The sequence below is a fragment of the Trichophyton rubrum genome (assembly GCF_000151425.1).
Source record: "Trichophyton rubrum CBS 118892 genomic scaffold supercont2.4, whole genome shotgun sequence".
Lineage (NCBI taxonomy): Eukaryota > Fungi > Ascomycota > Eurotiomycetes > Onygenales > Arthrodermataceae > Trichophyton > Trichophyton rubrum.
The window spans coordinates 1,348,972-1,371,615 of record NW_003456425.1 but is presented as its reverse complement, the minus strand read 5'-3'; the positions used below and the strand labels follow the sequence as shown (position 1 = coordinate 1,371,615).

Below are 22,644 nucleotides of genomic sequence, written 5' to 3'. Positions count from 1 at the left end.
TAACCCCCATTTGTATGTCTCTGAATTTATATTTGAATGCATAGCTGCTGGGAGATGAATATTGTATTCAAAAGGGTTTGGAGTTGACGGAGTTTATCGCAACGTCTGCAATTTGACAAGGCAAGAGCAACCAGGCAGATTTAACTGTTATTATCAAAATCCTAAGGCTAAAACGCAAGTTACGTTAAAAAAAAAAAAAGGAACCACCCATACAAGTCCCAGGTGTTTCAAACCAATCCGAACAATAACCACTATGGTTTCCCAAAAGAAACGACTCTACGTCGCGCTGTATCCTAGTGGAGTTACCAACAATGCAGAACGCGAGTGCAACCATATCCGTCTTGGAAAACATTTAACTCATATTGTTACAGATACCACTGGGCCTTCCTGGTCGGACCCAAAGCCGAGGATGCCGACGAGGTGCCCGGAAAGCGCTACCACGTCAAGAATAATCCGTTTAAGTTATGGGAATACGAAGAAGTTGTACTGCGTAAAGTAAAAAACACCGTCAGCTTGCTTGCACACCTCCTTATTGGGAAGATAGAGGACGAAAATTGGCTGGTCAAGATCCTCCGGGAAGTCCCTATTATCCAGAACGACGAAAGCTGGAGGTGCCGTACTTGGGTTAAAAATGCTCTTGCTGCGATAGAGAGTGATGGAAAGGCAGTTGGGACATCCATACTTGACTGGGAGAAGATTGAAGCAAAAGCGAGGAGTTATGTTGCGGACAAGACCGCTGGAGGCCGATATGACACTCTCGACAAGCTCGAGCATCCCAAGCCTACATGGGATATGCTGGAAAACAAGGAGAAGCTACCATAGGGTCCGAAAAGTTAGGGTTTACTCTGTTTATTAGGCCTGTTTATTGGCAATGGCGTTGATGAGTGGCCAGAATCAAGTATGGCAAGTAAATTCAGTCGTGATAAATCCGTAATATCCCCTAGGTAAAATATCTCGTGGTATAACAGAGTAGGAGGAACGAGAAGCAATGGATATGACAGGTATCCAAATATATCATATCTCTCCCCACCACCTTTGGCGGGTTCTCTCCATCTTCAGCTGTTCGGTATAGGGGTCCAGGAAGTTACCTAATAAGCCTTGCCACTGTGTCTTAGTGTACATGACTTGATATGCAGCCGTATATTCCCAGTAAGATGGGTACCAGCCGGCGAACTCCCAGTCGATGATGCTAACGACTTTTTCCCCTTCAACGAGGATGTTTGATGGATTCAAGTCCCCATGAGTGAAAACGGGCTCTGGCCAGGGGCCATCTTGCATCTCCACCATATCCTTGAGATCCTGCCATTCATCAGGCTCTATCTGCTTTGGCCGATCTTCAGGTGGCTCAAAGCCGTCCCTGAGCCAATAATGGAAGTCCTGGATGGTTTTGAAAGGTCCAAAACGTGGTTGGCAGCGCGCTATTCGAGAGTCATACAAGGAGCCACCTGCAAAGCTGTGCACACCTGTACCAGGAGGCTTTAGTGCCCTTAATTCCTGTAGCATATCCTTCAACTGGGCAAATATCTTCTCACGAGACTCCTCGGAGCATTTACTGAAAGTCGATGCTAGGCTGGCGCCCCGAACCCTTTCCATCACGATATATGCGCGATCCTTGTGGACAAACGCGCAGTGGACCTTGGGGACTGGAATAGAAGTATTCTCAGCAACGAACTTCATGGTTGCAGCCTCTGTTAAATGAACCCATGCGCCTGACTTGACGATCTTGTGTCTTGATATAGGGATGCAGTAGCCATCGCGCTTGAAGAACTTGGCCGTCGTCTTGAGCGCGAGAAGGGTAAGAAAACGCCGTATCCTCGTAGATTTTATTGCTAGCTCTTCCGAGCCTGTATGATCCGTGCCGGTCAACATCTCTTTCTATTTCTCTTCTCCATGACAAGGCCTAGCAAAGGTATAAAAAGAAGGTCACTGTGATGGACGTTGCTTGGAAGGTTGACCACGAAAAAGAAAAAGAAAAAGTAAAGTGACAAGGGTGGGATTCGAACCCACGCCCTCAAGGAGGACCAGAATATCTTGGGTGGTGATCACCGCTGATTATTACTGATTAAGGTTAGCCTTAATCTGGCGCCTTAGACCGCTCGGCCACCTTGCCGGTGTTGATGTGAGAGGCAGACGAAGGTCGCCTGTTGAGGACCCTGGGCGGCTTTCCCACCACGCAAATTTCATCCCCCCCTTGACGCCTGCCCATCAGCCATGCAAGGAGTCTGCAGAAACACCCGGCCAGCGTGGCTTTTCTCGCCATGTCCGGGGTGCTGGCTGGACATGGTGGCTCCTCTTCCTGTCTCCTCCCGAGCTAGATACTGCGGAAGAGACTCTACACCTGGTGGTCACTGGTGACAGAGTTAAAGTCCAGCGCCATGGAGGCTCAACGACAGGTTCGAGGCCTGGGGAGTAACAACCCAGATATCCCCCACCCGGCATCTATAACTCGTCCGATGGTCTCTGAAGAATGGGATTATGTCTCGTCAAGCGGCTATCGTGTCTCCGAACATATGATCAATGAGCCATTTCCGGGAAAGGAGTCGTTTAAGATCATCATGGCCGGCTGTGGTCCAGCTGGAATCGATTTCCTACACCATGCCGTGAAGGAATTTGGGGCGGAGGGTGACTCTGGGGTAGAACTCATATGCTTTGAAAAGAACCATGATGTGGGCGGTACGTGGCTGGAGAATAGATACCCAGGTTGTGCCTGTGATGTGCCAAGCGCAAGCTACCAATTCCCCTGGAGACCGAATCCCGACTGGACAAAGTATTACTCCCCGTCAAAGGAGATCTGGGAATATTTCAAAGAAATAGTTGAGGAGGAGGGTATGATGAAGTATATACGACTACGAACTGCTGTCATTCGAGCTGAATGGGACGAAGGCAGGTCGAAGTGGCTGATTACTGTCCAGGAAAGGGACACAGCTGACGCTGTTGTCGATACCTGGGTCGAAGAGTGCGATTTATTCTTGACAGGGACGGGAATTTTGAAGTGAGCAAAGCACATTTTCTTTTTTACCATCTTGTCTTTTACAGTAAGTATTCTACTTTGGATGCTTATACCTAGACAAAGTGCTTGGAAATGGCCAGTCATACCCGGACTTATGTCCTTCAAAGGCAAACTGTTTCATACCGCACGGTATGATGAAGGATATGACCTAAGAGCCAAGCGGGTTGCTGTTATCGGCTCTGGAAGCTCTGGGGTACAAACAGTGGCAGCTGTATACAATGACGCGGACAGACTGTATACCTGGGTGAGAACTCCTACTTGGATCACCGCTGGATTCGGACCTAAATATGCCGGAACAGGGGGATCAAATTTCTCTTGTGAGTCGGCGTTGTTTTCTGTTAGTGATCTACTGCTAATTTGATACTAGATGACGAAGAACAAAAGAAACTATGGAGGGATGACCCTGAAAAATACAGAACATACAGAAAAATGATCGAAGATGAGCTAAATAGTAGATTTCGATTTGTTCTAAGAAATAGCAAAGAGTCCGATGATGCAAATGAGGTGGGTTGGTTCACTTCCGATAATTAACTACCAATGTGGTCACAATACTAACAAGTATCTTGTATTGATAGTTCTCCTACAAGGAGATGACGTCGAAACTTGGAGATAATCAACGACTTAAAGATACAATAATACCCACTAACTTCAACGTAGGCTGCCGACGCGCCACTCCAGGAAATGGATATCTCGAAGCTCTTGTGGGTGAGAAAACAACCTGCTATACCGAAGCCATCAAGCAAATTACCGAAAAGGGATTCCTAGATCCCGACGGCAAAGAGGTAGAAGTGGATGTCATCATCTGTGCCACAGGATTCGACACTTCATTCCGTCCTCGATTCCCCATCATTGGCCTTGATAAAAAGGATTTAGCTACGCGTTGGGCACGGGAGCCAGACGCTTATGTAGCTGTCAGCGTTCCCAATGTTCCCAATTACTTCACATATACCGGCCCTTACGGGCCACTGGCACAGGGCTCTGTGCTACCCCTGCTTACCTTATACTCCAATTATTTCTTAGCCGTCATCAGGAAGATGCGCAAAGAGCATATTCGCCGCCTAAGCCCCAAGGAGAGCGCGGCTGCTGCGTTTCGCGAACATGCTAAAGTCTACTTGAGACGTACTGCCTGGGCGGATCCGTGCAGCAGTTGGTTCAAACAGGGGAGAAAAGATGGCAACATCGTGATGTGGCCGGGTAGTCGGCTTGCTTTCTTCGACGCTATGCGCGAGCCTAAGTTCGAGGACTATAAAATCGAATATTGGAGTGGGAATCGATGGGGGTATTTGGGTAGTGGGTTTACTACGCAGGAGTTTGACGGTGAGAGTGACATTAGTTACTACTTGAATTGTAGATTGTATCCAGATATGGAGAAGCGAAAGGAAACAAACACAGAAGACCCTTGTTTGTTGGGGAAGGTGGATATCAATGGCCTGCTGCCTTGTACGCCTGGGTATAGCAGTGTACATGCTGGAGCCCGTCCATGAACCTGGAAGAGTGGCATCGAAGATGCATTGTTTAATTGAATCGCATCCTCCTGAACCTAGCACAATGATAAAAGCTCAACTGCGGCTATTTACAAGATTAGAAGAATAACAAAGCTCAAAGAAACGGAAAAATGAGGCTCAATTAAATGCGACTATGGGTTAATAAGAATACAGACATCACTCGTCATGACTCGTTCTATGTGGTATCATAAATTCGTAAGAGCGCGGATGTAAAGGAAGAAAGGCTAGTCCTCAGTGCCACGAGCAAAAAGGAAGTAAGAACAGAGGTGCGGCAAAGAAGGGTTATAATTATGCCCCTGGAGGCGACGTTATTAGGGCATAAGCTTCTCGTGGGCTCAGTCCTAGAAAGCGGACAAGATACGACACACTATTTAGCAAGGGATTAGTAAATGATGTCAAACTGCCATCACGATAAACAAAGGTGGGGAGTATATACCTAGCTTCAGTAGCCAGGCGTTGCTTCTCAGAGAGAAATTCTTCCTGGCAACTATCCCATGTTGCCGTTCGCTTCTTTGGAACTATTGACTTGACTCTTATCTTGAAAGTGCCGCTGACTGGTCTGTGGTCGGATACACGAACTTCATGCCGTCTATATTCCAATTGCTTGATGCGACCGAAGCCACGATATAGAAGCCGATCACACCATGCCGGTGCTCGCTTTTTCTCACTTGAATCGTAATCATCAGTGCCAACATCGTATTTATATGTCGGTGCGAAGGTTATGGGCGCTTCATTGAATGTGCGAAGCCGGAACCCAGGATTCTTGCGCTTTGAGGCCAAAAGTTGATCTCGATCAAGCAGCTTTGGAAGATTATTAGCTTTAACGGCTTCAATCACTGTGTTTCGAGGAATTGAGTCGATGCGGTAATTGAGATCTCCGTTTAATATGCATATTTCATGGTCGAGAATCATCGATCCATCTCCACCACCAGTATAGCGATCAATTCGAGCTGACAGGCTGGGTTCTCTGGGAAGTGCTTCGCTTTCCATAATGGCGGCGATGTCGTTATTTCTGTGTGCTGTCTGGCTTTGGCCAGCCGCTAAGTGGCAGTTAACGAAGCACAGAGAACTATCATCCAGGAGGAATCTGAGAATGAGTGCGCCCTACCGATAACTGATTAGTATCGCCCATCAGAAGACATGATGAGAGGAAAGTATGTACCTTATTTCCATGAAGACCGCCCATTCCACGTTTGACCTCCGCTGCGCTTACGTTCGTAATCCTTTCACGCGTTTCTTGTCTTACGAATACGCAGGTAAACAGTCCAATCAAGCTGGCAGTGTGGAGCAAGACATAGGACTCATTAATCGGCATATGCTCACGGATGCACAATGCAAGATAATCCTTCCAGACACGGTATTGCCTACTCATCCTCTCTTTGTCGGCATCTTTCTTTTTGCCTTTCAGGAAACTCTCTAGAAATATTTGTTAGTGGGCTTAAGTTGTAAACGAAAGTATAGGGTTTACTAACTTGCAGTGATCTTCTTATCTTCAAGGTCAACAAGCTCTTGGAAGCCAAATACCAATATGTCCGGAGCGCTTTCAGGGTGAATAGCGTCTCGAATGAAATTGCTATTTGGTAATTTGCCAGGAACAGTTGCACCAGCATTCCAGGTGACAATTGCGGCTGAAATTTCATTGAATTGGCAGTATTCAACATCTCTACTTTGCATCCTGGCCTCTGCAGTAGGGAGCAATTAGTATGTGTATAGGCACAATTTAAAAGGAGGGATTTACATACCAAGCCAGTCTTCCTCAAGCATGGCATCCCAGATACGAAGATAGTTGTCAACACCAAGTGATATAACTTGGAGCTTGTTAACAGTCCACACTGAGCTCAGGTCAAGTGTTATCCCACAAACCCCATGGTTATGAGCGCTCCAATCCTTTTTGACTGTCCATGGGTTCGTTGTGATATCATATACGTAGATCATGCCAGTCTTATAGCTCGCCCATAGATAGTCGCCGACCATGGCTAGGGAACTAATCTTGTACATACTGACGGTGACAGTGCCAAGATACGCATAGTTTTTTGAACTGTAAATTGTCACTTTGCCATCTGCATGCCCAAGGTATACCATACCACCGTTGCTACTGGTCATTGTTCCGCAGGTCACCTCACTTGAATGGTGTTTACCCAGAGGTGACGTGAGCACTTGAAAGGCGGTATCATGTGCATGGGGTTTGTAGAGCCGCACTTCCTTGCCAGAGGCATACCAGATGGTGTCTCCGACAACCATTGAAAATGTATGCCCCTTTACCATGCGGTCATATGGGTGGTTGTAACTGTATTGAAGGTTCGGGGCACCCGACTCATCTGGGGCCCATATTAGAAGTTTTCCTTCGTCATCCAGAGACCAGAGTTCCTTTTGGTATCTGTATATTCGGATAATTTCCCGACGGGAGTGAGCTGGCCTCGTGTTAACAATCGCCTGAGTCCTGACGTCAACCTCCTGTAGTTCCCCAGCGGTGGTACCAATCCATATGATGGCTCCTTCTTCATCAACAGTTCTGCCTGGTTTAAATGCAATTGCAGAGCCTTTCACTGTCTCACCGTGGTTCAAGCTCATGACCATCTCCCCGGTAACAAGGTCCCAAACCCTAGTATAGAAACCTGTTGTACATGCATATTGTCCACACACATCAAATACCCGAGTATCATACTTAGTGTACACATCTGCGGCTCCAGACCTGAAAAATGGAGGACGACGGTTTGTATGGGTAGCATCCGGATGGATGTCTGTATCAGTGACAACAACGGGTTCTGGGCGGCGTGTGAGCTGTTCTAGAGACTTGATTGCATCATTATCATTGGTAGTTGCAGTGGCTGGCGGTCGATAGCGAGTTGGAGGGTTCGAGGGAGGGGGTGGAGGGCGGTTTGTACTTTGATTTGACTTGACGGAGAGATTACTTGTTTCTCTTCGAGGAGGTGGAGGAGGAGGAGGTGTCGGTTTAGAATATTTAATGCTCAATGACCTAGGGGGCAGTTTGTATGGGCTTTGAGCCTGAGGTTCCACAGCAGATACTACTCGTTGAGGACTGGGTAGATCTTCCCTATGCATCCCCAAAGCAGCCCTTGATGTGTCCAACTTGCGCGGTGGCGCAGGAGAAGGGCGTCGCACCTGCGCATTCTGCCGGACGGGTTGATCACCATCGTCATTTGGCCGATGAAAGGGTTGTGTGATAGAAATAGCGGCTGCAGCTTTAGCGCCGAAGCCTGGAGGTAGACGAGGTGATATTGCATTTGGAACTGTGCCACTGATCAAGTTACCCTTCGTTAGCCTCGATACTGGAGGTCCTTCTCTGGAGATTGGTCCCGGTGAAGGCCGCGGAGCTGGTTGTGACTGTTGCATTCGACTTGTGACATGAGTGTCACCCAGACTCAATGGCTCGGGAACTCCGTTGAGCTTTGGCGTTCCAGGTACTTTCTCCGGGCTGCTAGGAGGGGTACTAAACGGTGATATTCTATCATCCATCGACGTACGCTGGGATGACGGCAGCGGAGCAAGGGTATTCGAACTTGGGGCATCGTGGCCGGGTGAGATACCTGGCTTCCGAAGAGGAATCTTGGGCTTCTCCGCTCTATTTACGGGAGGTGGAACCGAAGTGCTCTTCCCGGTATGCCCAGTACGCTGGCTCACTGGAGTAGTACGTCTGGTGTCTATGGATACGGAGTGTGACTGGCTGTCGAGCGGTGTCGTTGGGCGTGTAGAGGTGCGCGAGGATGACGGAGGGCTGCTGGAGGGCTCATTTGATGTCGCATGACCATTAGGCGCATAAAAAGCGTGGGGTGGGCGGCTCTGGGTATGCGGGAAGCTCTGGCTGTACGAGAAGTTTGGTTGCGGCGGAGCTCGAGACGATTCCGCAGTGTATATAGGCCGTCCAGGAGGCGACGATTGTAAGTTCATAGATAGCGGGCGTGGCTGGGGTCGTCGGGTAGGGGAGTCTCCAGTCTGTTGGGGCCGCAAGAAGCCCTGACTCGGCCGCTGGGAACCACCACATGATGTGTTTGATCGAGGCAGATCTAAAGAAACTCGGCCTGTCGTGACATTATCTGCCGCTGGCGGTGTTTTTAGCAGCGATCCCGGCCCATCCTGAGCTTCACGTTTGGTATGAGAGAGGTTTTCGAAGTGTGATAGCAGCGACGAAACCGGCTTCTGAACAGGTGGAAGTCATGCTAGGTTAGTATCCACAGCTCCTCAACACATAATAATAGAAAGGTAGAACAGGGATTTTGCGACTGACGATAGACTGCTGGTCCGTTCCATCTTCATCATTTGCATTCATAGTTAAACAGCTGGTGGTAGCCGCAAGCTGCGTAGGTCGAATAGAATCACCACCGTTCCAAGGCAGCCGTCCAAGACTGTCTCAGCGACTCGGCCAAAAGCAGTAGCATCCATACACCGGCCAGCAAGGGCGAGACAGGCGATTAAGTAGAGCAGCAGGCGGCGCAGTCGGAGCTAAACATCCCAGAGCCAGGAGAATAAAGGTTTCGAGAGGTATGTCGGTAGGTTGACCAGGGGAGAGGTGTGGTGGTGGCTCATCCGGGGCTTCTCCCAGCTGCGGGAGGGAGAGTATTATTGCAGTTGGACACACCCTATGGCGAGGTGCCTCCGTCTTTGCTTTTTCTGAACGATCGAACCAGGCAGTGAGAGTCGCAGACGGGCGTTTTCATCTCAGCAGCGCAGGCAGCGGAGGAGGCGGTAGTTGGCAGCAGAGCAGCAGCGCGAGGTCGAAAGGTCGAAAGGTCGATCGATGTTTGGTAAATAGTTTATAATGATTTATTTTCGCGGCGGAGACGAGGACGACGACGTCACCAGCGGGCCAGGCACTACTGCCACGCGCCACGGCCGCCCCCACGCAGACCCCTGCCGGCTGCGCAGATGCCACGCACCGTGTCCTAGCAAAAGGCCTAATGCCACGCATAGCTTGGGTGCAGCAGCTACTAGGTTTTATTGATATCCAACATATTTACTATATTTATGTATTAATGAGGTTTAAAGAAGGGCTAGATAGAGTGGCTTGTAAGGGGCCAAAGCTTGAGCTTGTTCTTATCCGTCGTGCCGGTCATTTTATGCATGAATATCAGGGTGTCACCAACGGCTACAGGGTCAAGGAGACAGGGCTGCGAGCTTGATGATATCAGATATCGAGGCCTATGACAAGAACGATGCTCGAAAAGACGTATGTAGAGCATGGCGAGATTACAATGTTAAAATGTTTTTCATAGATCTATTGTTAGCTACATACGGGGTATGGTCTATGAATACAGGGGGTATACGATTGAAAGTGTGCTTCATAGACAATTATGTTACATGCATTATATAGTTAACCAATCTCTAACTCGCTGTATTACTCCAAGTCTAAACCTGATCCCGCCGACATCCATCTAGTAAACCCATGGTAGAATCCTCCATTTGACAATAGCCTTGTACCTATTCCAGTCCTCGCCATACTTCTTAAAGCATGCCCCGTCGTCACGTCGTTCACGATGCATCAGCAGGATGGCAAAGTAAAGCACGTAAAAGTACGTAAAAACAATACCCCAGCCCTTCGCTTCCCCCTGAACTACCTCCCTGCCATCCAACATGGTGAATGTCTGAGCAGCAGCAGCAGCACTCCCGGCTGGCAAGATCATGTAACCGGCTAAACCCGTAGGCCAGCTGAAGGGAGAAGCCTGCAACCAGTCACCAAAATAGTTGATATGGCGGGATATACCCCACCATCCAGATGTCAACAGCTTGGTTCCTCGCTTTGTTTGGATATAAGATAGTCCAGCCACACTTGGATCATCTGGGCGTGTGCGGAAGACGTTCTTCTGGGTGTTTGACGCCCGGAAGATGTACAAGCCCAGAGCAAACACGGCACTGACAATTGCGACGCCCCCCCAACCAAGGTGTACCGGATATACGGAGAGATAGCGGCACTGTGTTGAGTATAGGAACGGAACCCAGACAATATCACCAAACGTGAGCATGAATCCAAGTCCGTCGGTGGTAGTGTCCATCATAGTCAAGATGGCCGATTCCTTGTGCTGGCCGTCAAGAGCATAGTACGTCTGCACGAAGGCCGTAAAGACAATGCTATCCGACAACTGGCCATAAGTACGATATTGCTTTGCGACACATGCGAGATCCAGCAAGACCCAGCCGGTAAGGCCTGGACGCAGCTCTAGCCAGGTCTTCAGATCCACTTCACCGAAAAGCGGAAGAGTGACTCGAGGATTCAACTCGCGGCCGATATAAAAGTCATAAATGGTATTGTCTGTATTTCCACGGATAGCGAGCTCGCGCAGATCCTTGTTAGGATAATTGGTATCCACACTGAAGCTCTTGAGATAGACGTAGACAGAGATTGCATAGGCTATCACAATGTTGGCCGTGAGCAGCTGCACGTAATTGTCCGTGATATACGTCCAGACGAAGAAATTGGCGCCCTGGAAGTATGTTCCAACGGCACACACAGCCAAATGTACAATACTTGATGAGAACGCTATAGTCCGTCAGCTCTTGTCTCCGCGCACAATAAAAAAACAATCACGCACCATTGAAACGGTAATCCAATGCTTTCCCATGGTGAACGAGCTTCGTCCCCTTGATCTCCTGCGCAGGTAGAAATTTCCACAGGACCAAGCTGACCAGATAGTAGCCCAGCATGACAGCGGTAACATTCCAGCTGAAAAGGTCCCAGATGCCACCGGCCGGCCATCCGCTCTCCAGCTTGAACTGCTCCCAGGTAAATGTCTTCGGGTACAGCAGTGACGGCACCGGACAGCCAGTCACATCGTTACACCCGAATGCAAAAAAGAGCAGCAGCACCGGAAGGCCAAATGTTATGGCTGCTGCACCCGGTCTGCAGGAATCAGCCAACCTAAGGACATATAAAATATAACCAGCCGGGGGAGAAACTTACGGTCCGCCAAAGTCATACTTCTTCTCCACAGGTGAGGCTGTCATCTTGAGCCCAGGGATATGTTCTAATTATCCTGATCTCGTTGGTCCAGGCCGATCAAGAAGATTTTTGTTCCCGGCGGCCCAGGTCTATTATTTAAATAGGGGCTGTTTCTGTGTTTCTGGGCGCCTTTTTTTTTTCTTATGGCGCCAGACGGAAGCAGCTGGCTCCGGCGGCCTTATGAATATTCCAGCAGTCGATGTCAGAGGAGATCAAGATGGAGTCGCCGGCCTAGGAGGGGTTGATGTGCCGTTACCATCGTTAACTGGTCATCTACACGTTTACAGGTAGCTAGTTACGGCTGTAGATAAAATCTCTGGCCCCTTTTTGGTCGGGCATGTAGTTATTGAACCTGGGAGCGTGATATAGAAAATGGAAATAGGCTGGAATATTTCAAAATATTCTGATTGAAAGTCTGTGAACCATTTCAGTCCGATCCTTCATCTGCGGCCCTCTTGGCGGGCATCGGATAGTAGGAAATATCAGAATCTCCAGGAGTCGCTGGATGAACTTTTGACAGCCCACCCGAACCCGGTCAAGTTGGTGGGATAACCACTTGTCTGCCATTTTCACGGATTTCCGGTGCACGACAGCCTGTTTCTCTGGGACCATCCTGTGTTGTCAAGATGTGGTATGTCTCATACTCGATGTTGCTGCTCACTTGTGTATGAAATGGCCTCCGCTAACCCGCACGCTTCGTACAGCAAACACGTCCTCAACGCTCAAGTCGCGGTTCGATCACCATGCTGTAATCTCGCCGACTAGACCGATAGCTGGGGGAGTGCCATGCTTATATTGTTAGGCCGTAAATGGTTCGACTGCGCGGACTGTCACAGGGAACAGGAAACCCACCAGCTACTTCCCTCGACAGAGATGGTGAGCTGAAGATACTAAACGTGAGGGAGAATCAGGCATACCTAACGACTATACTAGACCCTTGCTTGCAAGAAGTGTAAGAAGTGTTTTAGAAAGGATGCCAATGAGTTTGAAGAGAGGTGCGTTACTGTCACTCTTTGACCTGTTGGAGGTTGCCTATCTGACATTTTGCTGGATATAGTGACGAGTACTGCCCACATTGCGATAACCATTTCGTTATAGACGCTCTTACGCCAAAGCCAGCTGTGAAGGTAGAAGGAGAGGATCCGCGAAAGGACTCGAGGATGCTGAAGGACGAGAGAGTAAGGGCGGAGGCAGAACGGTCGATATTTGATGTACAGGATGCGCCAAATAGACTTGGATAGAGCGCCCGTGTGATGTTTTACGAAGTACACGATGAATGGTCTCCGCTTCAAAGGGGTAGATACAATCATTTATACCACATAAGAGCAGGCCATAATAGAAGAAGATGAATCTTTTCTCTTACTAAAATTGTATTCGTCTTGACGTTCGTTTACTCCTCAACGCCATAGCCAGCTGCCAGGCTTCAGCTAGAGGAGCCCTCACCAGACTGTCTGGGCAATAGAGTGGCAGTTCCCGTGCCAGGAGTCCTGCCAGTCTTCTTCTTGGCCGCCTCTTCCTGCTTCTCAGCTTCTATGCTCTTAACATGGGCCTCAATCTCGTCGTTAGGGAGAAGCTCCATTGGCTTTCCAGGGGCCATGATGGCAATCTCAATATTCTTCGCACCCGTCTGCACAACCTCGAGAAGGGATTTAATAGTAAGCTGGATAGTAGCCTCCCGGTCCATACCGTCCTTATGATTTCGCTCAAGGAACTCCCTGACGGTCTTGCTAGATCGGCCGATGGCGTTGGCTTTCCTAAATTAGAGCGTTAGCTCATTGCCCACCAATACTATATTTTTTCTAGCCCCGAGTTCAACGCACCATGCAGAGTATATGCCGGAAGGTTCTGTCTGGTAGAGTCGGGGTGTCTTGTCACCGTTATCGAAGCCAACTATCAGCGTACTGATTCCAAAAGGACGGACACCACCACTCTGCGTGTATCGTTGTTGGACACCAGCAACATATTTCGTGATATACTCAATTGTCACCGGATCTTCAACCGTAAGTCGGTGTGACTGAGCCTCTACTCTAGCTTTGTCGACCAATATTCTAGCATCGGCGTTAAGACCAGCAAAGGCGAGACAAACGTGGTTGTCGATGAGACCGATTTTCGAGGGCGTAATTCGTGTATCTTGTAGCTTCATCGCCGAACGCTTCTCGCAGCCGAGCACCACAATGCCCTCACCTTTAACTCCAACAGCGCAAGTGCCTACTCAGTGTCAGTTTAGCGGAACCTGACCCGTATGGCTATAGGCGGAGAGGGTAATGTTTACCTCGCTTGACAGCCTCCAAGGCATACTCTACTTGAAAGACATGTCCATCGGGACTATAGTGACAGGTTAGAGACGAAAAGATCCACTAGAACAGCAGGTGAAGCAATACCTAAAGACTGTAAGATAATTGTTAGCGAGCTGGGGATTGAACCTGGTGGGTGCTCTACTTACCTGAAAGAGCTCTGTCGTATCCTGAAGCCATGCCGAACCTTTAAATTGGCCACCACTCGAAATCAAAAGTCGGTAATAAAAGGATGCAAACAGGCAAGAAGGCTATCGTGGCTTGTATGGCGGGGTGGTAGGTTGGTGCGTTGCTGAGCGAGCTTTCACAGCAGACAGATAGATGAGTTACGGTTGACGTGAGTTGCGGGTGCCTTGGAGCTCCGTCCAAGCAATCCGCGCGCCAAGCTAAGCGCGCGGCTTGGGCGGCCTATTTATTTACACCGCCGCTCGTCTTTCTTCTCTTCCTACGCGACAACTATCTGCCTATATGACTAGAGACCAATTCCATCGCCATAATATTGACCCCCGACAAGAATACTGTGGTTGTCACAAACTTAACTTCTCATTTGTGTGGATTAATCCTGTCCTGGCAAGGGAAACTCTGCAGCCAGTATTTGAAAATGTCCTACAAGTGGACCATTGACGGGTGTTACCGCCTCAGCTCTGAATGCAGACAAATTATCAGAATTAACAGTAAAAAATAGAGCGACGGGCTGAAGCAGATTTTCGATGTTGTGAGTGCTTAGCTTCCCCTTAACATAAATACTAGAGAACTAATTATAGCAAATAGCACATGTTGACACTAACAAGCTAATTAACCTCTCCCCGGCATTCTTCTCCCCGTTGAATGGCGGGTGGTATTTTCAGCTTCAGGTGATGGTATTCGGTTTAGCCGGACTCAAAATCCGGTGGCAACTATATACGGGCACTGTATATGCCAACGATGGTAATGCTGCGTATGATTTCGAGCTAGGCGGCAGTAGAATGCCCACTTCTGGGGTCTCCAGAGGCCCAACACCTTGTTTACCCATAAAACCCGTCTTTACGGGTCGATACGGATTGGCAATTTATCGAACAAACACAGTGACAAGAAAAGGTGTGGGCGAAGGTATCTAATGAGCCGGTCAAGTGGGGATGCAGGTGGAAGATGCAATAATTAATGAACGAACAAGTACATGCGTGGACTGATTACTCAATGACAAAAGTTGCACCAACTCCATGGATAAAATCAACCTAATTGGCTTCGGTAAACGATGGCATGCGGTATGCAAATGCATGCAAGTGTGGGGTAACTAATTTTATGGCAGTTTCTCCTGCGGTAAATGAGGGGTTTCGGAATAGCAATGTCGTCTATAAAAACAGGCATGTCTGCCGCTCAATCTCAGATCCTCTGGTTGAATACACAGATTCTCCGAGCAAGGGGCTCTCTAGAAGACACAATAGGAAATGGCAAGCCAAGTCACCTTCACTCTCAATTCCGGGTATAAGATACCGGCAGTGGGCTTGGGAACATGGGTTAGTATATGAATCCGGAAGAACCGAAGAGTTTGTGATTGGAATGTGCTAACACAACTATAATTGACAGCAATCTAAACCGCACGAAGTTGAGAAAGCGGTCGAGGTAGCGCTCAAGGCAGGATACAGGCATATCGACGGTGCATTTGCCTATAAAAACGAAACAGAAGTTGGCTTGGGCTTGAAGAATTCCGGAGTTCCTCGAGGGGAGGTTTTCTTGACTTCTAAACTATGGAATACCCACCATCGGCCCGAATTTGTTGAGCCTGCCTGTAATAAGACTCTTCAGGACCTTGGAGTTGATTATTTGGATCTTTACTTAATGCACTGGCCTGTAGCCTTTGTTCCCGGGGAAGCAGCATTTCCAAAGGATACCGAAACGGGTCAACTTCTCCTGGACAGTAGAGTTACCATCCAGGATACGTGGAGGGCGATGGAATCCCTAGTTACGAAGGGCAAAGTCAGGAGTATTGGAGTTAGCAACTTTAGCAAAGAGAGAATCGAGGAACTACTTTCATAGTGAGTCTGACACAGCAAAATCTTCCCTTGTGTTCTCTTATACCAGTCTAACGAGAATGACAGCACCGAAATTCCCCCGGCAGTGAACCAGGTGGAGGCGCACCCATACTTTCAACAGGATGATCTAAAGGAATACTTGTCCGAAAAGAACATCCTGTTGGAAGCATATAGTCCCCTAGGAAACAATCTTCACAACATGCCGAGGTATGATGTCACACAACTCGTCCCAGGGCTTTAATCGGTAAAGACTAAATAGTTTGCAGAGCAATGGACGATGAAAAGATTCAAAAAATTGCGGAGGCACATGGAGTAAGCTCTGCTCGAGTCCTCATCGCATGGCATGTCCAACGTGGTACCGTGGTCCTTCCCAAAAGTGTCACTCCTGAACGAATAATTGACAACTTCAAGGGTCAGTTGATTGCCTTTGCGCCCCTTTCTATTGATGTAATGCAATTAAGGACAATCTCTAACGCATTGACTATAGACTTTGAATTATCGCAATCTGCAATGGAAGAAATAAATGCGCTTGACCGTAATGCCCGAGCCAGCCAACCTCTCTTCTGGGGAGTAGATATATTTGGTGAAAAGAACGAAGAATATGTCAAAGAGATTGCAAAGAAGAGGGGCCTTGAGTATATTGCTAGCTTGAAGGGATAAACGGCACAGTTTTAGGTACACTATAGAGCTGAAATGGAGGCCTAAAACAGCCATTTGATTAAAGGATGAATTCTCTATGTTGCTATATTGTAGATGGCTGTGGGCTTTAGCAGCTGACAATACAGCAAGCCTCAAACGCAAGGACACCAGTGATAGTTTTGAAAACTGAGGGCTACTAATAAACAATTAACTGACTAATACGTAGCTAACTAGTCAACTACTGTATCTAGTCAACTGACTGGCTAATTTTGACAGGAGGAGGTCTAGGCTGGTTGGGGTGGAAGTATAGCTATGGCGCGAGTATTGGCGCTTTGTAACTCGTATTGATTAAAATGTAGTTAGCTGGCTCACTTTCCTTGCTGCTTGAACTCATCAACGAATTTATCCCAAGCATCTGAGACGTCCAACTCGTCCCCACCCTTCTTCACGTACATGCTTCCCATAACAGCATGCGTACCGCCATTTCTCTCGCGCCAGGAACTTATCGAAGAAGGGATTCTTCCAGCATAAGGCTGGACTTGAAATTTGTTGTAGACAATCCCATCGATGGTAACTTCACCATCGAAGTCCAGCGAACTCCTAACCTGAGATGTTTGCTTTTGCTTTTCAGGGAACACAGTCCCTCCACGATCCATAGTGACACCAGTGAGCTTTTTGGCAGCTCTACACAGGACTGGTTTTGCTAATCTCAACACCTTATCCATTTATCTGAACAAAATTAACTGTAAAATTGTTTGGTATTCGATTATGGATCTGTATAGTTATTAGTACATCACGATATCCCCATATAGTACAGGGGATGATACACACCCTCGCTCGGAACAATTCAAAGACAGCCAGTAATCTTGTGTGAAAACTAATGATTGTCAATCCTGTTGATCTTGCCATATATAAGTGGATTTGATAGTGAAAACAGAGCCGGCAAAGTGACATTGTTTATACTGTGAATGAAGCCCATGCCTTCTAAGCCTGTAAATCACGCAGCTAAAACTCCTCGTCCCTGCAAGCTCCTTGAATGGCTCTATCAATATCATTGACGGAGAAAACAATACTATAATTCTCAGTTGGTGTGCAATTATGTATATGACCACATTATGCGAATGAGGATGGAAGCATCCTGTCTGCTCCCTATAAACAGATTGTACTGGGAATATTGAAAACACTGGTTATCTAGTCAATTGGTTAGTTATTTCTCAAAAGGCCCGCGTGCGACTAGTTATTCGGCTAGTTAGTCACGAATCATGTCGGCCTTATGCACCTCTCAGTATCAATTAAGTTAAAATATCGAATCGACTAAAGCAGCTCGGATGCAGTGATTGGTGGGGTTGATTTTTACATTAACTTTACTGGGGATGCTTACTAAATAGCCAACTAGTTAACAAACTATGGAGTATTGAGCGCTAGTCAACTTAAATTGAGCGTAGCTTCTTGGCGGCATATGTGCAACAAACTAACTAGTTACAACCGCGCAAGGCATCTGTTGCTTAACCACCAGAACTGGTCTGTTGGAATTTTGTGGAGGAATGCATTTCGTCAAAGGCATTTTGAGTTAAAATGTGGTATTTCATAAGCTTGCGACGCCCTATTCTCGCGCAAATTCTTCTTTCGGTTCCCCGAAGATTTTCTCTCTCTTCTGTTCACCAAAAGCGAGGCGCAACGTTCAAATGAGACGGCACTTCCTAGCGTGCGCGACGCTAATCACAGCTTTTATGATTATACATCCGGAAGATGGCTCCCTAGAGAACCTCTATATAGGCGGTTTTACGGTAACGAGAAAGTAAATCCGGAGGTACAAATCCGTAACCTCGAAGACTTCCTTTCAGTTGCTCCGCATATAATCCCAAGCCAGAAATTTCTCAACGAGCCAATTATTCGTCACCCTGATTTCTCAACGAGCCAACTATTCGTCACCCTGATTTCTTACCGAATAATATATTTATAGACGAGGCCGGGGAAATAAGCGGCATCATTGACTGGGAGCGCACTTCAATCCTTCCTCTCTTTATTCAAGCGAAGATTCCAAGGTACTTTGAGAACTATGGAGATGAAGACTCGGAGAATTTTAAATTCCCTGCATTAAGGGAGGACTTTAACTCGCTTCCTGACGATCAGAAAGAGTTGGAAAAAGAAATCTATCGAAGGAGACAAACTCACTACTATTACCTTGGCTTTACCAGTCGCTATAATTTGAACCACTTTCGCACGATAGGAAGCTACAGCGGTATGATGCGGAGCCGGTTATATGATGTCGTCAATCGCCACTGGGAAGGTGATAACACAACGCTTAAGGCAACCCTCGTACAGATGTCTTCCTACTGGCCGAGAATTGCAGCTGCTGATATGAAAGATGCACAGTACCCCCTGAAATATTCACCAGAAGAGGCTAAACAATGCCTTAACATAGATGCAGAACAAAAGACCGCAAATACTCATATGCAAGATCTTAGAGATGCTATTGGGATCAACATGGATGGCTGGGTACCAAGCGAAATGTACGAGGAAGCAACAGAGCGAATGGCTCATGTAAAAGCGCATCTGCTAGAGATTGCTGAGACGGAAGAAGATCGGGAAGACATTTTGCAGAAATGGCCATTCCAGGATCATGAAGAGATAGATTAGTAGCCTTATGTCTCTTATCGTTAAATAAACTGTAAAAATGTATACAGACTCAGAACCTTAGTATGCCTGCTTAATGTGAGACAGGATAGTTATAGGAGCCCCGTGTAGACATCAAGAAACCATCCAGTTACACCTCTGGATATTGACATCAGGGCAATCGGATCTATTACCAGCGGCTAAAATATAGCATATCCAATAGCATCAAATGGATAGCAGCAAATCAGACTATTAATCCTATTTCTGACAAGGCCCTTACGGTCATGCATGGCTTCGTCTTCATCTGTATATCCCACTTGCCAGCTTGGTAATCTATTGATATGGACAGTCAACCGTCAACTTGACGGCCCTTCAATCATTTTGTCCTCCTTCAATATCATGGGAAGAAGGGCAGTGTATCCGGTATTGTGTCCACATATGTAGTACCAGCGGCACTTCGGTGCCGAGCGTGAATTTGTTTGGTATATGGGAAAGGCTAGTTTCTTGTTACGGACAGGTAGATGGGCAGAAAAGCGTATTGATTTCCCACAAGAATATGATTGCAGACAAGAGGGTAATCAGTAGTACTGACATGTGAACCACTGGCTGATAAGTCTCTCCAATATTACTGAGCCGGTCGAGAATGAGAATATGATGAAGAAATTTAGCATTAGTGGTATCCGCCAACTTGTTATTGGGGGGGTGGTTCCTCAATTCCTCCAGGTGGGACTGGTGTCTCCGGACGGAGCGGACATAACTGAATACAACAAACCAGGGGAACTTTGGATACAAGGCCCAAAAATAGCCATGGGGTATCTTAAAGAGGAGCCAATCACCAAAAAATGTATTTCACAACGGCTGGCTGCAGACAGGTGACGAGGCGCTGATCACGTTAACTACTTAGTTAAGTAGTGAAGGATTCTGCGCTTGTTGTCGTAATTGACAGAGTTCAGGAGGTAATTGACGTCAAGGTAACTACTGAACTCGCTCCAAAAAGGCGTGTTCTTGCACACTGATGCCGGTCTAGGGATTTCAAGCAGAGCCAAAAGTACTCCTTATCATCCATCTAGTAATTGCGGATACGGCCGTCATTGCTGCAGAGGATAGTGATGGGTTAAGGCGCCAAAAGCCTTCGTGGTAAGGGAGCGAGGTATCGAAACAGAGGATAGCCAGATTGCGGGCAGCATACAGCATTATGTCGAAACCCACAAGCCCTTTTTATCGATGGCTCTCTGGTGGAGTTGAATTTGTCAAAGAGATCCCAAGGGGCACTAGTGGGAAGATTCTCAGGCGGCATTTAGGGAAGAGGACAACCCAAGGAGGTAGCTAATTAAACCATTTGGGGAGAAATTGCATGGTAGCCAACGATAATAAGACTGTATCCAGCGTATAATTTATCTGATAGTTATTTGCCAATCCTAAGACTGCCTGTTGATAGCTAAAAATAACTAGAAACCAATGTCAAAGGCCGCCATGAGGCTCTAGCCCAAGCCCGATCACGGGATTTAATTCCGAGGTCGGCAATTTTGCTTCTTTGATCTCAACAACTTCATACAACACGGTCAAGCCAGGAATTTCCGGCCTTCGCATATTACAGGAGCCTTCGGTGATGTTGTGTTCAATGAGGCTGCCCTACGTTCTTCGTCGCGCTGGGACGACGGGGGCCCGAATCACATTCGCGAATTACCCTGCCCTTCGTCCTGCTATCGCCCATTTCTCTTCTTCCAAAAGCCGGCGTCTTCCTGAGACGGCCAATGCGCCAACCTCGAAAACAACAAAATATACTACCGATGCATACCCAAACCTGAAACGAAACCCGAATTTTGCCCAATTGACCGGAGAACATATTCAGTATTTCAAGGAGCTTCTGGGAGATGGTTCAGCTGTTGTGGATGGAGTAACGGCCGATGCAATGGACGATATCGAACCCTTCAACCATGACTGGATGAAAAAGTACAGAGGCCACACAAAACTAGTGCTGAGACCAAAGACGACAGGAGAAGTGAGCAAGATACTGCAATACTGTAATTCTCAGAAGCTCGCCGTCGTGCCCCAGGGTGGAAATACTGGCCTGGTCGGAGGATCGGTCCCTGTTTTCGATGAGATTGTTGTGAACCTCTCTCGCATGAACAACATTCGATCTTTTGACGAGAATTCGGGAGTCTTGGCTGTAGATGCTGGCGTAATTCTAGAGGTTGCTGATAACTACCTGGCTGAGAGAAAGCACATATTCCCTCTGGACCTAGGCGCGAAGGGTTCATGTCAGATTGGAGGCAACGTTGCAACGAACGCTGGAGGTCTACGTTTACTACGATATGGAAGTTTACATGGAAACGTCCTTGGAATTGAGGCGGTATTGCCTGATGGGACTATAATGGAGGATATGTCCCTGCTGAGGAAGAATAACACTGGATACGATCTAAAACAACTGTTCATCGGAGGCGAAGGGACAATAGGAATCATAACCGGAGTTTCGATAATATGTCCTCAACGACCAAAGGCAACCAACGTCGCTTTCTTTGGGCTAGAAAGCTTTGAACATGTTCGCAAGGCCTTTCTGGAAGCCAAGGGCCAGCTATCGGAAATCCTGTCTGCCTTCGAGCTGATGGACGGACAAAGTCAAAAAATCGTCCGTCAGGTTACGGGTTTAAAACACCCGCTTGAAGGGTCATATCCGTTTTACTGCTTGGTTGAGACAAGTGGTTCGAATGGCGAACACGACAACGCAAAACTCGAGTCATTCTTGGAGCATGTCATGGGAGAGAGTATTGTTGCAGATGGTGTGCTGGCCCAAGATGAGTCCCAAGCACAAGCTCTATGGCGCTGGAGAGAAGGTGTCACAGAGTCGCTCAGTCATCTTGGTGGCACGTACAAGTACGACGTGTCGATACCACTAGCAGAGTTGTACCAGCTTGTCGATGACACGCGAGACCGTCTTTCAAAAGCCGGTCTCATTGGAAACGATGACAGCTTTCCGGTTCACGAGGTTGTTGGTTATGGACACATGGGTGATTCCAATCTTCATCTGAATGTTGCTGTGCGCCAGTATAGCAAGGAAGTCGAGAAGGCCATCGAACCCTGGGTGTATGAATGGATAGCGAAGCGCAATGGCAGTATAAGCGCAGAACATGGTCTTGGGATAGCAAAGAAGGAATATATTGGCTATAGTAAGAATGACTCGATGGTAAAATTAATGCAACAGCTCAAGAAGCTCTACGACCCGGTAAGGCACTCCCCTTCCTCCCCCCTGGCTGTGGTGTTTTTTCGACTAACATTTCCATAATAGAACGGGATAATGAACCCATATAAATATATATAGCCGGCAGTCTCATGGCTCGCTACCAAACTATAGACACCGTCATCTCCCTGCAAAAGCATCTCGTATCACTAGCAACATCCTTGCCTCTCGGTTCTGTCCCTTGCATGGTAGAAATAAACATAAGAAAAAAGAAATTTACGTCAACGTCACGTGCAAACTATCCCAAACTCTGCACTTCGTTTTAAAGTTACGGCTGTTGCCATAGACAACAATGTGTTGACGACCTTGAGGAAGATATGCAGAAAAATTAGCATTTCATCATCTTAATCAAGGACTTGTCGAGCTGCAGCTCTCGAG

General features: G+C 47.5%; 11 protein-coding genes and 1 non-coding gene across 19 annotated transcripts; 6 read left to right on the top strand and 6 right to left on the bottom strand.

Moving 5' to 3' along the window:
* Positions 1 to 253: 253 nt before the first annotated feature.
* TERG_04386 (uncharacterized protein) lies at positions 254 to 822 on the top strand (the record flags this gene model as incomplete). The annotated part of the gene is made up of 2 exons (XM_003235282.1): positions 254 to 324; positions 372 to 822. The coding sequence occupies 2 exons, from the start codon at positions 254 to 256 to the stop codon at positions 820 to 822; spliced, it is 522 nt and encodes a 173-aa protein (XP_003235330.1).
* A 192-nt stretch (positions 823 to 1,014) lies between these two features.
* Positions 1,015 to 1,869, bottom strand: TERG_04385 (uncharacterized protein; the record flags this gene model as incomplete). Its single annotated transcript, XM_003235281.1, has 1 exon — positions 1,015 to 1,869. One exon carries the CDS (start codon positions 1,867 to 1,869, stop codon positions 1,015 to 1,017), a length of 855 nt encoding a protein of 284 aa, XP_003235329.1.
* Positions 1,870 to 1,982: 113 nt separating this feature from the next.
* On the bottom strand, positions 1,983 to 2,110 carry TERG_10540. Its single transcript has one exon. It is a non-coding gene; the product is annotated as a tRNA-Leu (tRNA).
* Positions 2,111 to 2,375: 265 nt separating this feature from the next.
* On the top strand, positions 2,376 to 4,494 carry TERG_04384 (uncharacterized protein; the record flags this gene model as incomplete). The annotated part of the gene is made up of 4 exons (XM_047748244.1): positions 2,376 to 2,992; positions 3,068 to 3,327; positions 3,378 to 3,514; positions 3,586 to 4,494. The coding sequence occupies 4 exons, from the start codon at positions 2,376 to 2,378 to the stop codon at positions 4,492 to 4,494; spliced, it is 1,923 nt and encodes a 640-aa protein (XP_047604221.1).
* A 309-nt stretch (positions 4,495 to 4,803) lies between these two features.
* TERG_04383 (uncharacterized protein) lies at positions 4,804 to 8,803 on the bottom strand (the record flags this gene model as incomplete). Of its 4 annotated transcripts, XM_003235279.1 has the most annotated exons (6): positions 4,804 to 4,882; positions 4,952 to 5,619; positions 5,678 to 5,931; positions 5,988 to 6,197; positions 6,258 to 8,673; positions 8,762 to 8,803. In XM_003235279.1, 6 exons carry the CDS (start codon positions 8,801 to 8,803, stop codon positions 4,804 to 4,806), a joined length of 3,669 nt encoding a protein of 1,222 aa, XP_003235327.1. The 4 variants fall into 4 exon arrangements, with proteins under 4 accessions (XP_003235327.1, XP_047604220.1, XP_047606264.1 ...); XM_047748243.1 differs by having other exon boundaries at positions 4,804 to 5,619; XM_047749766.1 differs by lacking the exon at positions 4,804 to 4,882 and having other exon boundaries at positions 5,588 to 5,931.
* Positions 8,804 to 9,534: 731 nt separating this feature from the next.
* TERG_04382 (uncharacterized protein) lies at positions 9,535 to 11,609 on the bottom strand. Of its 2 annotated transcripts, XM_003235278.2 has the most exons (3): positions 11,429 to 11,520; positions 11,061 to 11,368; positions 9,535 to 11,008 (listed from the first exon to the last, which is right to left on the bottom strand). In XM_003235278.2, exons 1-3 carry the CDS (start codon positions 11,470 to 11,472, stop codon positions 9,906 to 9,908), a joined length of 1,455 nt encoding a protein of 484 aa, XP_003235326.1. In that variant the 5' UTR covers positions 11,473 to 11,520; the 3' UTR covers positions 9,535 to 9,905. The 2 variants fall into 2 exon arrangements, with proteins under 2 accessions (XP_003235326.1, XP_047606263.1); XM_047749765.1 differs by having other exon boundaries at positions 11,061 to 11,609.
* Positions 11,610 to 12,093: 484 nt separating this feature from the next.
* On the top strand, positions 12,094 to 12,708 carry TERG_04381 (uncharacterized protein; the record flags this gene model as incomplete). Of its 3 annotated transcripts, XM_003235277.1 has the most annotated exons (5): positions 12,094 to 12,098; positions 12,172 to 12,215; positions 12,270 to 12,343; positions 12,401 to 12,462; positions 12,525 to 12,708. In XM_003235277.1, 5 exons carry the CDS (start codon positions 12,094 to 12,096, stop codon positions 12,706 to 12,708), a joined length of 369 nt encoding a protein of 122 aa, XP_003235325.1. The 3 variants fall into 3 exon arrangements, with proteins under 3 accessions (XP_003235325.1, XP_047604219.1, XP_047606262.1); XM_047748242.1 differs by lacking the exon at positions 12,094 to 12,098 and having other exon boundaries at positions 12,101 to 12,215; XM_047749764.1 differs by lacking the exons at positions 12,094 to 12,098; positions 12,172 to 12,215 and having other exon boundaries at positions 12,254 to 12,343.
* Positions 12,709 to 12,890: 182 nt separating this feature from the next.
* On the bottom strand, positions 12,891 to 13,941 carry TERG_04380 (proteasome component PRE6; the record flags this gene model as incomplete). Of its 2 annotated transcripts, XM_003235276.1 has the most annotated exons (5): positions 12,891 to 13,221; positions 13,288 to 13,675; positions 13,740 to 13,792; positions 13,849 to 13,855; positions 13,911 to 13,941. In XM_003235276.1, 5 exons carry the CDS (start codon positions 13,939 to 13,941, stop codon positions 12,891 to 12,893), a joined length of 810 nt encoding a protein of 269 aa, XP_003235324.1. The 2 variants fall into 2 exon arrangements, with proteins under 2 accessions (XP_003235324.1, XP_047606261.1); XM_047749763.1 differs by lacking the exons at positions 13,740 to 13,792; positions 13,849 to 13,855; positions 13,911 to 13,941 and having other exon boundaries at positions 13,288 to 13,610.
* A 1,247-nt stretch (positions 13,942 to 15,188) lies between these two features.
* On the top strand, positions 15,189 to 16,433 carry TERG_04378 (uncharacterized protein; the record flags this gene model as incomplete). Its single annotated transcript, XM_003235274.1, has 5 exons — positions 15,189 to 15,257; positions 15,328 to 15,776; positions 15,840 to 15,980; positions 16,040 to 16,185; positions 16,261 to 16,433. 5 exons carry the CDS (start codon positions 15,189 to 15,191, stop codon positions 16,431 to 16,433), a joined length of 978 nt encoding a protein of 325 aa, XP_003235322.1.
* A 347-nt stretch (positions 16,434 to 16,780) lies between these two features.
* TERG_04377 (uncharacterized protein) lies at positions 16,781 to 17,137 on the bottom strand (the record flags this gene model as incomplete). The annotated part of the gene is made up of 1 exon (XM_003235273.1): positions 16,781 to 17,137. One exon carries the CDS (start codon positions 17,135 to 17,137, stop codon positions 16,781 to 16,783), a length of 357 nt encoding a protein of 118 aa, XP_003235321.1.
* Positions 17,138 to 18,097: 960 nt separating this feature from the next.
* On the top strand, positions 18,098 to 19,052 carry TERG_04376 (uncharacterized protein; the record flags this gene model as incomplete). The annotated part of the gene is made up of 3 exons (XM_003235272.1): positions 18,098 to 18,117; positions 18,189 to 18,307; positions 18,376 to 19,052. The coding sequence occupies 3 exons, from the start codon at positions 18,098 to 18,100 to the stop codon at positions 19,050 to 19,052; spliced, it is 816 nt and encodes a 271-aa protein (XP_003235320.1).
* Positions 19,053 to 20,637: 1,585 nt separating this feature from the next.
* On the top strand, positions 20,638 to 22,347 carry TERG_04375 (uncharacterized protein; the record flags this gene model as incomplete). The annotated part of the gene is made up of 2 exons (XM_003235270.2): positions 20,638 to 22,251; positions 22,315 to 22,347. The coding sequence occupies 2 exons, from the start codon at positions 20,638 to 20,640 to the stop codon at positions 22,345 to 22,347; spliced, it is 1,647 nt and encodes a 548-aa protein (XP_003235318.2).
* Positions 22,348 to 22,644: the final 297 nt, after the last annotated feature.